A 15528-nucleotide genomic window follows, 5' to 3' on the forward strand; every position below is an offset into this window, starting at 1 on the left:
CTAAACTTAAAACTAATGAATTAACTCCGTGTTAGCACTGAACAAAGAAGGACTTGTTGAATTATCTAACAATACTATGACCCTCAGGCGAGAGGGGATGTGGCTCCTAAAATAGAAAGAGAAAAAAAATCCTCAATTAAACTGAGAGAGAAGAAAGCCCAATTGTGGTTTCTATTTTTCCAGAGTGCCAGTTTTGAAGGATGTGTACTTCTCTAGTTCCTTCCCTAAATCAATGAGTTGTCACAGGAGACAATCGCAAGCCTATTGTTGTGGCTACTGCGCTGCAGCATTTCTTATCAACCATGTATTTCTGCCACCTTTCACGCTCATGGTCCCAAAATGTAACAAAACAGACGGAAAAGCAAACAGAAAGTGACGCTGATAGCTTTTTGTCTTATTGTGTCTGACAACTAACATTTGTGATAAAGTTTGTGGAAAAGGATTTAATAGTTTAAGAACTACAAAACAATTTTGATGATTTTGTGATGACGCAACATGCGGTTTCCTTGGATGGAAATGAAAAATAAATGTATTTTGGCAGAATATTTTTTGTCATTATATTGTTTAGCAAATAAATGGTGCTGTCTTTGTAAGTTTAATGTGAGAATGGATGCCACATATGGAGTTTAGAACCAACTAAGGTACATATTAGGAGAATTCCTTTTGTTCACTTGAGAGTTTGGAGTGGAAGGTAACATATTATTTAGAGAGATACTTAAGTGACCTTCTACAATGCTATATTCCATCATGTTCATTACGATCGCAAAATTCTGGCCTGTTAATAGTTCCTAGAATATTAAAATCCACAAAAGGAGGTAGATCTTTCATATTTGGCCACTAAACTATGGAAAAGTCTCCCTAACACTGTTCGAGATGCTAACACACACCCTCAGTTTATTTCTAGACTAAAGACTCAAGTATTTAGCCAGGCATACACCTAATTTATCCTTCAGTTCACAATCGGGCTGCTTTAATTAGGTCTGCAGGAACAAGAAACATTGATTGTGATCTATAACTCTGCAATAAATTGAATGGCATCATGGGTTATATTATTGTATTTGATTTCCCGTCTCAACCTCGGGACTCCTATCCTGAGGTCACCAGAACCGGATGGATCCAGCTCCATTCCTGCTTCATGTTGGACTCCACTGCTACGTGTTGCTGTGTGATGATGACTAATAGCCGCCGGTGACAGCCAAACATCACTTCAGTCTATTATGATGGACTTCAGAGGATGAACTGATGCCAACTCTGACCATAAGACATGGGATACTTCATATGCCATTGTCTGAACCTTAGAAGGTAGACCTAACCGAAATTACTGGCCAGGTTGAACTGCAATGCACCTCACTGATCTCTGCCTAAATCACCTCGGTCTATTGATGGACTACACTCTTATAATGGAATACATAGACTATCAATTAATTGTCAACAAAACCCTTCATCAGCCAACTAACAAGGATAATTGCATCTATGTGAACTTCTGCATTAAATTCAGGATGGACTTCAAAGACACATTAGTCATTAATCTTACAGTTCATACAAAATGTTTGTTTAAACACTGACCCTTAACACTTACTTAGTTTAATCATTTTAAACAATGACTTGCACTATACATAAGTAATATTGGCATTATATTCATGATGTTAGCCAGAGGGGAACTGGACCCCACAGTGAGTCTGGTTTCACACAAGGTAAATGTTCTGCATTAACCAACATCTTATTTTGTGTTCCTTGCCACAGTTGCCTTTGGCTTTCTCACTGGGATTATAAATTCCATTATTATTTAATTACTTATTTTTAAACACAATTCACAATTGTACTTTATCAAACTACACAATGATGACTTGATAGATATTATGGTTTCATTTTCTGTTAATGCATGATCTTCTGTAAAGCTGCTTTGAAACGACGTGTGTTCTGAAAGGTGCTATACAAATAAAAATTAATTGATTTGACTAAGTGTGGTCCTCAATGAGCATTTGTAATATACCTGAATGCCAAAAAAGTACTATAGAAATTAAGCAAAACAATTCAATGACTGGTTTGAAAATGAAAAAGTATGTGAATATTTCAGGCATCTTATGTGAGTGGCTCCAGCTCTAAATATGAGCCCATAGGAGAGGCCCTCCGGGACCACGGAAAAGTGCAGACCACTTTGTCTCTCTCCCCCAAACCATTTAATCTTAATTCAAAAGCCACATCCAGCTATCCTCCCATCTTTTGGCTTAAGGAATTATGGAATGATCCTTGAGGTTATAAAATCCGGACAGTCCAAGTTTGGCTCTAAGGCACACCGTCCAGGCTGCTGTTTTTTTAGATTCCTCCATCCTGTTCCCAGCCCAAAAAATATCACCTCGGAACCCTGTTGTCACAGTGGCTCAGCGGGCTGAGGCTGATAGGACTAATTGTTGACAGGTGGTTCTAATTCCCTACTTTGAAAAGTGAGTCTGATTTACAACAGGTCTTTTCAGAGCCACTTTCACAGCTGCTGGTAACCATTCCTACACGAGACGCCATTCATTCCCGCACTGTGATGTCACAGCCTAGCTCGAATCAAAGTGGAAACACCTTTCTTTGAGACAGCACCAAAAAGATGAGTTATGGGTAGAGCTGGCAAACGGCTTATTTTTGCATATAATAATTTCCAAAAATTATTGCATTTTATGGCGATTCATTTTTAGAATTATTTGCAAAAATCACATATATCAATATTTCCTGAACAGCACCCACCAAATAAAGATAATTCAACAATACATTTTTATTATTGCAGACAGGGCTGTCAATCAATTAAATATTTGAATCAAATGTATTACATGATATGCTGATTAATTAATTAATAGCTAATAATCACATATATCAATTAGAGCCTGAGCGATATTGGATTTTTGAGAACGATACCGATTTTAGAGTGAGAAAATTCACAGATTAACGATATAGTGGCCGATATAGTTAATTTGTTAGCCGGAATGAAAAAAGACCTTTTCTATGTTGATTGTTAACCGATTTTGCACCAATATGACTATGCAAACAAAGGTACTCAGAAGGCTGCTTTCTTAAACAAATATTTTTATCAAAGAATATTTGACATTATTATAATACATTGTCAACAAATTCTAGAAATGAACAATGAGAAAATAAACAATAAATAGCTTAATTAACATCAGTACTGTTTAGTATCAGTCAGTTGCTGACCATTTAAATACAGAATAATTAAAAAATAAAATAATTTGAATACTGCCAATACTGTCATTTAGAGGCAGGTTGTAAAACAAGAAGCATTTACACCTGTCAAGTCAAGAGATAAACAGCAGCAGCGGTGTTACACCGTATTCTGCTATACTAGTTCAGGGGAAACTTTCAACAGTGAAAAACCAGACATTTAAATATTACATTTTATATATGCGATGGAATTGTTTGGTTGAAGGGGGTAACAAACTGTGAATCCTGATCAAATCAGTTTGGTGATTACATATTTACTCATTAGCTTCCACTCAGCTGACAAGCTATGAAAGCAGCTATGTGGTTAGCTAGTTAGCTATGAGTTCGTTGTCAGTGAGAATAAAAGACGGACATTGTTTATTTACTTTCCAGCATTGTGTCTCACCAACTAGGTAACGTAGCGTGAAATCAACACTCAACAGACACAATCCACCACTGCACATTACATTATTACGGCAGAAATATTTAAAGAGACATTACAAAAAGTAGCTTCAATTGTTCCGACTGCAGTAAAATTCCTTATTTATTCCTAATTTACGTAGAGGTCAGCAAGCATGTTTAATTGCATTCATATTTTGAAATGTAATTTATTAAGGTATTGACTGCCCTGTCTGCCAGAATAATGTCATGTTGAATTTTCTTCATTTGGGTTGGGTTATTGATATATGTGACGTAATTATTTTGATACAAATTTAAAATTTGATTGACAGCTCTACCAATACCAATTTTGTGACAGTGTGGCTATTGACACACTCTAAACTCTTAATCCCACTCATTTCTAATTAATCACATTAAATGAACAGGTAAAAATAACAGCCCTAGTTATGGGTGAATGCAAGAAGCCAGACAGGATGCTGGAAATATTAAACAGGAAGCACCGCTGGAAGTGAGGTGGCCAGCGCTTCAGCCATAGTGTGGTAAAGCTAGATAGATGACTTCGGGTGACAGAGTAAGCAAGCATCTATTGAACCTTTTGAGGGGCTTTGCAAACACCCTATAGGCAACAAGATTCTCTATAGTCAATATCAGTGTGGCGCATTCAGCATGTACTGATTACATGATGAATGCGCTGAATGGAGTATTGATTAATCAGACCTCTGTTTTGTGGACTGGAGGGTGATGATGGGTAAACAGCATTGACAGGCATGTGAGCTCCTGTGGCAATCAGCACAGAGATGAGAAAAGTGTGTGGGTGTTTATGTACATAACGGTCAGACGTGGTCAGTAAGAGTGTTTGCAGCCAGGGACAGTGTTTGATAAACATCACACAGTATTGTGACAGAGCTCAATGGGTTCAACCACAAGGTCTGTTGGGGTGACTTGATTAACCCCAAATGACTAGGGTGGAATAAACTGACTTACCTAAAGTAGGTAACAAGCCTTCATATAGCAATTAAATGTAAAATAATTGTGTGTGTTTAAGAATAAAGTGTGTTTGTGTTTGCTCACCATGTAGTGGTGATCCAGAAGGGCTATTAGAGAGGCCAGAAATGGGGCTGCATCGGCCGCCCAGTTTGCCGCTCAGCTCCTGTTCAATCTCCTCCAGTCCGGCGCTTTTCTGGAAACGGCTCATACGATTGACCACACGTGGAGACATGTGAGTGCGAGCACACGGCGCGCCGCCGTACGGGTTGATGGGAAAAACATGCGAGGTGCCACGAAGAGTGCTGATGACGACCCAGCGACAGTCATGGCTGAAGCAGATGTCCTGCACCTGGAGTGGTAGGAGAAGAGAGGAATGGATCTAAAAACCTTGCAACTACGGAAAACATTTGTGTTGTGTTGGTTGTGAAACAACTGGATGTACAAACACAACAGCAGTACAAAACATATAGTGCATTAAAACATCATTACAGGACATTGGTTGAGAGTAGGGAATTGGTGTTTTTTAACAACTTTATAACAATGCCTTTATTTTTAGAGGCCTAAGGAATGCAACCTACTTTGTCTTTTCTTCTTGTAACTCATAATTGTAAAAATAAATGTAAAACATACATTTCAAACCAGTGACCACAAAGGGCCTGGCCTTTGTATTTACAAACATCTTACCACACCTTACCACAGCTTAAAACACATACTGTGTATTCTAAAGGAAAAAGTATACTTTGATTGTCTGCGTTGCTGATCGATCTGTGCACAGTATGCATGATACAACTTTTGTCATCAGCAGTCTGCATGGGCTGTCCGCGTGCTGCACAGATTTCCTAGATACGCAGGCAGCCTTTGTGCATCTGCCTGCGATAGATTGTACTAAAAGAGGATGTGTCTCAATCAGCTCCCTAGTTCAGTAGTCAAGTCACTGATCAGGGAGGCGGCCATTTCTAGCACTCAATCATGACATTTTTGGAGTGCACTGAAACGTACACTCCTTAAAAATTCCTAGAATTCACCTAGTGTTCCTTTACCAGAAATGCTGTCATGTCTTCTGAAGTCTTTCAAGTCAGTCATTTATCTTTCATAATATCACTGTACATTTTAATATCTACAACAAAAATGCACAACAGTGTCATTTATACAGCGATGGTGTTGATGAAAACCAGCTGTTTTTTAATGCGCAAGTTCATAATCGTGTCGCAGGTGATTGAGTCATAAGTGTCCCAATGTTCAGTGGATGAACACCCTTGCCATTGCCAATATTCGTGTTTACAATATACTGATTTATGACATATGGAGCTAGGGAGCTGATCGAGACAGACACAGAGTATCACAAAGCAGTCGTAATGTGAATGAGTTGAACGTGTTCGCAATCGCTCGTGGTCAAGAGAGAATACGTTGAACGGCAACACGGTCGACCATGTGTGATTCAATCTGGAACGCAGAAAAATTATTTTAAAATGTATACCCGGGCCTTTAAGTAGCATAAACATAGTATGCAATCTTGTGATCTGCTGTCACTGGCCTTTGTCCCCATTAATTAAACTGATCAAAATGGGTGTTGTCAATTCCCACTTTTTCGACACCTCACATCTTGAGAGTTGTATTTTTAAGTTGCTGTTAAATTAAGAATGACTTTCAAAGACCCAAGCGTTTTGTTCTGTTCTTTTTTCAACTAATTTTCAACACAGGAATGTTTCCTTTGTGAACGCCTCCTAACAGCTCTCTGGATGAGATGGCTGGAGAGATGGATGGACATTTCCTCAAGAAGTGGCCTAGATTACTAAAAAAACAAGGAGATAAACCACATAAAATGTCCTAAACACATGTCTCTAGAAAACATACTCTTGGCCTTACCATACGGCACTAGGCCATCAGAGAAAGGTACACCTAATGGCTTTTTTACAGCACTTTTTAATGGATAGTCATCAGCTACTGGAATGCGGCTGTCTGGAGATCTATCTGATTCTAGGCCATTCTGCATTATCTGTCTCAGATCAGTTTTATGGTGAACACGCCAATTCAGAGATGAGCGATGACTCAAGATCAGTGACCAATTCCTGCTCAGAGGTGATGTCATTACATAGTTTGTTTGTTTTTTCTCATATAGCGGCTGATCCACTGTTATCAGCGAAATAGATGCAGAAATGCGATTCATCAGGTGACCAAAAAGAGGAGTGTAAATTGAATTTTCGATTGAGTTAAAAGGATGGTTCGCAAGACAATTTTGATTCTGTCATGATTTACTCATCCCGTATAACTTTCTCTCTTATGCAGAACTCAGAAGATGTTTTAATGAATATCGTAGTCCAACTTTCCAATAGAGTGGATGTTGACTGCAACTTTAAAGCTCATAAAAAGGACTAAAAAGTATCAAAAATAGTCTAGTCTAGTTTTAAAGTGAGCCAATATCAACAGCCATTGTACTCAAATGATTGGACCGGTGTATTCATTAAACCATCTCTTTCATATTCTGCATAAGAAAAAAAAGTTGTGTTTCAATCAACATAAGGTTGAGTACAACATGACAATTTTCATTTTTGAGTGAACTATCCCTTTCATTACACACAGGAGAGGGAACACATCAAATGAGCTGTTTAGTCAGTCATGTGGTGCTCAAAACAGCTAAATCTGTGTATGGCTTCAGGCAATGTCGGCCATCAGTGGTGGCTTATTTACCTTCATGCACAGTAAGGTCAGTCCTGAGAGCGGACTGGTAGTCAGAACAAGCACAGTCAGCCAGTCAGCCAGCCAGCCAGCCAGATAAATCCGGGTGCTTGTGTCCGCCCACAAGGCATTATCACTCCTTTTATTTGTTCAGCTCAAGATAAACAATCTTGGAGGGTGCTTGCTTTCTGCAATTTGTGCTGTTTACAATGCCAGATCAAAGCCAACGCATGGCCAGGCAGCAAACCTGGCATGAGTCGGTGACACATTAACCAATTTCTCATCTCAGCAGAGCTGCAGGCCAACCGGCCCCTGTGCTCACAGAGGAGGGGAAAATGAGAATGTTTTACACACACGGTTCCAGCTCCCTGCCATGCCTGGAGGTGCAGGCTAAGGTTATCACACCTTCACAATAAGGAGAAGGAGCTAGGAGAACTTAAACATCAGCCAAAGGCCTGTAATTGTGCATTTTGTGACCCGGCACAGAGTGCACTTGAAGGGTAAAGGGACAAAGCAATATATCAAAAAAGAAAAGCTATAAACCTTCTCAAATAGCCATTATATAGAAAGGGCAATACAAGTTAAAAACTACAAGTCTTCCTTATAGACATAACACCTGACTTTGCTCTCAGAGGGCAAATAAAATATGGCTAAAGTTTTTATTGCAGTGTTGTGTTAATATTTGTAATGTAAAAAGGATTTACATTGGAGAAAATATGTCTAGCATGCATATAGAGATCAGACAGAATGTGTCAGTGCATATGTGAGAATGTGAGTTCTATGAACTAGAGCAGAGATTGGGTTTGTGTGCATATCCAAACATGACACAAGCCGAGTAAGTAAGGGTCTAGGCCCTTTTGGGATTAATATTAGTTCTACTTAAGCAAATAAAACCTTACTATTTGCCAGCTAGAGAAAATATTTGGGGGGAACAGCTGCAAGACAAAATGGATGAAACAGCATTTAGGAGAGAGGAAACATAAATCACTGCAGTTATTTTCTAAACTGATTTGTGCAATAACCTAATAGATCATAAAAGTGGGGGTCTTGGTAGCTCAGCAAGTATTGACACTGGCTACCACGCCTGGAGTCACTAGTTCGAATCCAGGGCATGCTGAGTGACTCCAGCCATGTCTTCTAAGCAACCAAATTGGCCCGGTTGCTAGGGAGGGTAGAGTCACATGGGGTAACCTCCTCGCGGTTGCTATAATGTGGTGAGTTGTGCGTGGATTCCGCAGAGAATAGCGTGAAGACTCCACACGCGCTGTCTCCACGGTAACGCACTCAACAAGCCACGTGATAAGGTGTGCAGGTTGATGGTCTCAGATACGGAGGCAAATGAGATTCATCCTCCGCCACCCGGATTGAGGCGAGTCACTACGGCACCACGAGGACTTGGAGCGCATTGGGAATTGGGCATTCCAAATTGGGGAGAAAAAGGGGAGGGGAAAATGTTTTTATCATAAAGTACATAAAACTTTAAAGCACACAGATAGATTACCAAGCCTTGGCAGTCGCTACTGATCAAATCGTGTCCATAGATGTCCCCTTAAACTATTTAAACTGAAAATGTTACAAAAATGTATAATTTAAAAACCATGTACATTTAATAGTCTTCTACACACTTTTGAAGATGTTTTGAAAACTACAAAGTGAAAAAGAAAAAAAAAAAACAGAAGTTGTAGTTGATATGAAATGTCACAGAGTGATGGCTGGGTCCTGATTTGTGACGTGCTATATTTCTTCTAAATCTATTTTAACCAATATTTTGCTAATTCTTTTATAATTTTGTGTATACCGTTTTTATGACTTTACATTAATTGAGAGACCACATCCATAAATATTTGTACTTTAACAATGTTTTAAAATGTCATTTCATTTTTTATTATACATTTGTAACATATCTACTTAAAAATACACTCACTGAGCACTTTAAAAGGAACACCTGTGCACCTACTTATTCATACGATTATCTAATCAGGCAATCGTGTGGCAGCAGTGCAGTGCATAAAATCATGCAGATATGGGTCAGGAGCTTCAGTTAATATTAACATTAACCATCAGAATGGACAAAAAATGTGATCTCCGTTATTTCAGAAGTCCAATTCTGTATCAAATATACTTTAAAGGGATATTTCACCAAACTCACCCTCATACCATCCCGTCTTTCTTCTGCTGAACACAAACAAAGATTTCTTGAAGAATTTCTCAGCTCTGCTGGTCCTCACAATCCAAGTGAATGGGTACCAAAACTTTGAAGCTCCAAAAGCACATAAAGGCAGCATAAAAGTAATCCATGTCTTCAGAAGCAATATGATAGGTGTGGATGAGAAACAGATCAATATCTAAGTAATTTTTTACTATCAAATTCCACTTTCAATTTCTTCTTTTGTTTTGGCAATTCACATTCTTCGCGCATATCACCACCTACTGGGCAGGGAGGATAATTTATAGGTAAAAAAGGACTTCAATATTTATCGGTTTCTCTCCCACTCCTATCATATTGTTTCTGAAGAAATAGATTTAAACATTGGAGACTTATGGATTACTTTTATGCTGCCTTTTACATGCTTTTTGTAGCTTCAAAATGTTGGTACTCATTTGCTGCATCTGACACCACATACTGTCTCAGCATGTACTGTATTTGATGGATGTATTTATCTGCCGTCAAAACAGTACATTCTTTAAGGTATGCATGAGTGTAGTATAAATAGATTTCGGATATACTTTATCCAGCGACTTTGGCATTTTCTCGTGACCTGAATATATGACGTAATAACAAAAGCTGCAAAACTATCTGCTTTGGTTTTGTTAAACTAGCACCATTTAAGAACAAGGAACAATTATCTTGGTAAATATAGCACTTACAGTTGAGAAGAGGCATCCGCCTCGCGATTCACAGCAGTTCCTTTAAATCCAGTGTTTTGAACTTGATGTCGCCTCAGCTCCCGAGAGATTATGGGATCGTTAAGTGTCCAGTTGATCCACACTTCAGAATCTTGCCGCAAATAATAGGTCATCGGGGTATTTATCGCTTACTGCTTCAAGAATACTGTGGATTCGGACATACTACACTACTGGCATACTGTTTTTGGCATACTATATAATAGGGAAGTATGGATATTCGGACACAGCAATTCACTTGCATTGTGAGGACCTACAGAGCTGAGATATTCTTCTAAAAATCTGTGTTCTGCAGAAGAAAGTAAGTCAAACACATAATTTTTCATTTTGGGGTGAACTATCCCTTTAAAATGATTCTGGACTTATAATTCATGAAGCTGTGCTGGATGGAGGCTCTTCTGTCCTTCCAACAGCCTATTTACAGGAATTCAAAAGAGAGTGGTGCAAAGATGCAGGATGTTGTACTATAGTGACCCTCTGGGAATGTCCTCTGGCCACGACCTCATAGCCTAAGATATCAAAGGTGTTGCAGGCCCCAAGCTTGACCCTGAGGTGTAACAGTAAAAGCTCTGGTCAGGAACACAATCTAAGCTTTCACCAGCTGTCTGAGGTATTTTTAGCAACTTTTGAGAAAACTTTTTTTTTTTTGCAGTCTTGGTGATTGAAAACACATTGGCAAGACTAATAGTTTCAGGTCTTCGGATACCAGAGTGTTGAAAACTAAACGTGGGAGCCACAGGGGAGGAAGTTTTTGAATAAGCAAAGACTAACTGCTGAGAGCACAAATATTTAATGTGGGTGCACAATTGTGTTTTGTACTCGGGGCAAAAGTTCTCCAGGTACAAAAAATGCATGTGCTGTGACAATGGAAATCTCTGATGCTCTTAACCTGGCGAAGAGTTGAACAGTAACTAGATCTTCAAATTACCACAAAAGAAAAGCATGTTAACGGACACTAAAAAAACAAACAAACGGAAAACAATTTTGTTTACTGAAATAAAGCTGAAAAACTGAAAGAAAAATAAAACTACATTTGTTTGACTCCAAAACTAAATAAAAAATAAAACTGACCAGAAATTGTGTGTGTTTTTTAAATACACAGTAGATTACAGTATGTGAAACCTTTACAACCGGTCTTCACTAAACATGACAATGCTACAACAGTAGACAGCGATAACACTGGACACTCTTTAAGAAATTTAACACCGTTAAACAGATTTAAATGGAATCAGTTATAACAATAACTTTGGCAGCCAAAAAAAAAAAAAAAAAAAATGAAAGAACTAAAACTCAACTAAAACTAACAATCAAAAAGTGAAAACTAAATTGAAATGCTCACACTGAAAATAGAAAAGGTTAAATTAGAAAATCTAAAATCTAATAACCCTACACACATTGCACTACACACTTCAAAAGAGCCAGAAACATTACAGACAGCAGTGTCGTCTTCTGCTGTGTGTGAGCTCAGTGGTACCAAGACTTATTACTTTTGACAGTATTTAGATAACACACAGGGATTCACAGACGATGAAAAGCATGTTCATATTGCGCATTTCCAGAGACGTATAAGCACAAGATACCCTAAACAGCTGTGGGTGGCCCAAAAAGGCTTTAAATGATTATGCTAATGATTAAAAGAGTCTGGAAAGGAAATATTTCATCTCAATAACTCCCCTGAAAATAGCGTGAGTGTACATAAGCATGTGTGTGTGAGCGAGGGATGGGAAGGGGAGCTTTGAAGTTTGACTTAATATCCCACACTGACCATGTATTATTTGAACGCAAGGCAGTTCTTTTTGTTGTTGAAAAATCCTGCATTTTGAGGACACAAGTTTATGTGTCAGAGTTTGTGCATGCATTCTAAAGTTAGAGGATGAAAAAAATGCTTAAACACAAATCACAAAGGAATAGCTTTTATGTAAATGTGTGTGCGTGCGTGTGTGTGCACTTGTGGGTAGTTGACACATAACGTGTTCATGGTTTTATCAAGATTTTAGATTCAAATTTATATGAATGTATAAAGGAAAGTGTTTACCTTAGGTCATGTACTGTAGCTCATCTAAAATATTCAACATTGTTAAAAAAAATTGCCTTCACTGGTTAATTTTAAAGGGGTCATGAAGAGCAATTTTTTTTCATTTAATTATCTTCACTGAGGTCCAATGATAATGTTATAAAAGTCACGTTTTTTGCACTAAAACAGTCACAATTTATTAATATGATCATATTGATTCAATATGAATATTTCCACCCTGTTTTTGGCCCTCTGTCTGAAACGCTTTGTTTTGGCCTAAGCACCTCCTTAAAACTTCAACGTAAACACCCACTGTTTTAATACATCATGTAACCCCTCAAATTCAACTCAATTGGAAGAGAATGTACCTCAACATTATAAAACAAATTTATAGATAACTTAGATCCAACAAATTGCATCTGAATATATTAAACTGTTCATCTCAAGATCCATGCCATCACAAGCTGAAAAAACTAGAAGCATATACATACAAAATCATCCAGCACTGAGGCACACATCGATAAAAACACATCAAAATGGTCACAGACGTCCATCTTAGAACATTTTTACATACACTGACGAGCCAACACATTATGACCACTCACAGGTGAAGAGAATAAAGTTGATCATCTCCTAACAAGGCCACAGAGAATTGCCTCAGAGTTGTAACTTGACACTACATCTACCGCAAGTGGCGAGATACATGGCAGCGGTCAAAGAGTCTACGTAGTTCATGTTTATATACACAATAATTAAAAATAGTCCAGATGGGTCTCCTTAAGTGTTATGTTAGGAATAGTTAGCCACACAAGGCCACCTCTCTTGAACTGGGCACCAGTGGTCGGGGGTAAGGGTGTGATGACGCCTGTTGTGGAACGTGTAAATACAAATGAGCATTGTTTCATGATGTCACAAACAGACAGATTTCAAAACAAGACGTTTCAGCAGAGTGGCAACTATAAATGCTCTTTTTAGACATGGGAGGAAGTTTTGAGTTCTAAAATATACAGAATGTTTTTATAGTACAGTTACTTCTTGTGTCTAGGTATCAATAAAAAAAAGTATTCTCAATTTCATGAACCCTTTAAAATTATCCTGCAGAGTTAAAAATAAAAAAACACAAATTTTCCATGTAGTCTGAATTAATATGTAGTTATAAAAAACTGCATGAATAATAATTTTGTTTAAATTCGTTTTTTATATATTTTTTATATAACACGTCACACTGCACGCAGGATATGTCAACAACCAAACATATTTCATTTTAACTACCCGTGTGTACACATACTATTCTTACCTTAGCCTCGGTCTCTCCTCTGTGAAGGGTGTACAGATGATGAACTGCACTTTGGGAAGAAGCCCATGGGTGAGTCAAGATTTGAAAAACGTGAAAGTCATGGCCGAGAGTGTCTGCAGTCACCAGCAGCATACCTGCACATCAGAGAAGAAAAATCCGTCATTATTCAATTCACCATAGGGGTTTTGTGGAGACCTTAACTGAATTGAAATATAACAGATTTTAAGATCTAGTGCATGCTTACACAAAAACCATTGAAATATTGCGCAGGCGGACACAAAATGTTATTGTCGTGAATAGTGCCTAAATGTTGAACTAAGGAATTTACCATTAGAGGACTAGTATTGTGATCAAAATCAATTAAATTTGCAGACTGGATGGAGCAGTGGTGTTCATGTGGCCAACATAAGCTCGAATCTTGCTTCCGTCTTTTCTATCATGGAGCCAAAAACTAAAAGCATCCAGTGAGCAGCAGTTCTGTGGACAGAAACACCTTGTTGATGAGAGAGGTCAACTGAGCATGGCCAGAATTGTTCAAGCTGACAGAAACAGTACACTAACTCACTCTGTACAATTGTAGTGAGCAAAATACCATCTCATAATACACAACACGTTAAAGGCTTGAGTCGGATGGGGTGCGACAGCAGAAGATCACGTCTGGCACATTGTTAGGACATTGGTGTTCCTAATAAAGTGCTCAGTGAATGTATACTGTTTGCTACAATGTTTAACTTGCTTCATGAGAAACAATTCTGGGCTTAAACCAGACCGAGAAGAACATCCAGTAAAAAAAAAAAGATGGCACCCAGACTGCTTTTCATGAGACACGTTTACATGGTTGTAAAGGGCAATGGTGTTCCATAGCCCATCCACTGCAATTTGTGTTCTAGAATTAAATGCATGCCAAGATCATCCTCCAACTGTCAGGGCCAAAGAATATGTGGATCTGTTTTAAACACAACCGCATGAGAACCCAAGTGGAACCTCTGATGACAGAGCCTCTCATTTTCCTAGTTTTATTTGAAGTTAGTGAAACTACAAAAAGTATAAGCTCTTACTGTAAACAACACACTTACTAAACCACACCAGAAAAAAAACAAAAAAACTAAAACTAACCTTCATGAAAATGCAAATCCGCATACAACTCATTCCTAAAAGCGGTGTGACAGCTCGCAGGCTATTTTTTCATACACATGAAAGTCAGGTCACCACTGCTTTGAAAACTTTCTCCAAGACTGAGATTTATAGGGATAGTTCACCCAAACATGACAGTTCTGTCATCATTTTCTCACCATCGTGTTGTTCCAAACCTGTATGACTTTCTTCCCTCTATGGAATACAATGGGAGATGTTAAGCAGAATGTTAGCCTTGGTCACCATTCATTTTCTTTTATAGAAAAAAAAAGACTGAAAGTGAATGGTGACTGAGGCTAACATTCTTCCTAACATCTCCTTATGGATTCCATTTAAAAGATTGATGGAAGGAATATGGGTTTGCAAAACTATGAGGGTTAGAACATGATGACAAAATCTCCATTTTTGGGTGAACTATTACTTTATGAAGGATTTAGCTTCTGCTTCTCAAACGTACTGCTGCTATTACATGCCAATAACTAGAGATTTTCCAATGCTGAATCTAACGCTAAGATGACATAGGGGTTTAATTTGTGGCAAGTCTTTATTGGGTGGTCTGACATGCAAAAAAAAGGACAACAATGGAATAGAGGAAGTTGCAGATGAGCTCATCCACTATATTTTTGCCCACATGGTATTTTTGTTTTCACACTTAGAAATATAATCTGCTTTAGGTGTGGCTTTGCCGTCTCATTGAGCGGTAAGGAAGCAAAGGAAGACAGACTGCGGCAGCGAAGGAAGGGTCACGCTGCGATTGCGCCTATGAAAAAGAAAAACAGAGTCGGCCAGTGAATTAGACAGTGGTTAGCTATTTATGCAGTATCAGAAGACTAAACCAAGTTACGGCCTGGCCATAAACTAACCCACGCCCCAAATGAGGTGCCAAGCCACAAGAAGCATTTGCGTCAACTGGGAA

At 38.4% G+C, this 15528-nt stretch overlaps 1 protein-coding gene across 4 annotated transcripts in view; it reads right to left on the bottom strand.

The window, feature by feature from the left end:
- LOC127629767 (BCAS3 microtubule associated cell migration factor-like) overlaps positions 1–15528 on the bottom strand; it is a 303774-nt gene that overhangs the window by 222238 nt on the left and 66008 nt on the right. For all 4 annotated transcript variants that reach the window (XM_052106997.1, XM_052106998.1, XM_052106996.1 and 1 more), the window contains exons 14-15: positions 13479–13612; positions 4672–4936 (exon numbers count right to left, since the gene is read on the bottom strand). In XM_052106997.1, the coding sequence (XP_051962957.1) occupies positions 4672–4936; positions 13479–13612 (399 nt within the window). The remainder of the gene's footprint in view (positions 1–4671; positions 4937–13478; positions 13613–15528) is intronic.

The sequence above is a fragment of the Xyrauchen texanus genome, chromosome 36, assembly GCF_025860055.1.
Source record: "Xyrauchen texanus isolate HMW12.3.18 chromosome 36, RBS_HiC_50CHRs, whole genome shotgun sequence".
NCBI classification, from domain to species: Eukaryota; Metazoa; Chordata; class Actinopteri; order Cypriniformes; family Catostomidae; genus Xyrauchen; species Xyrauchen texanus.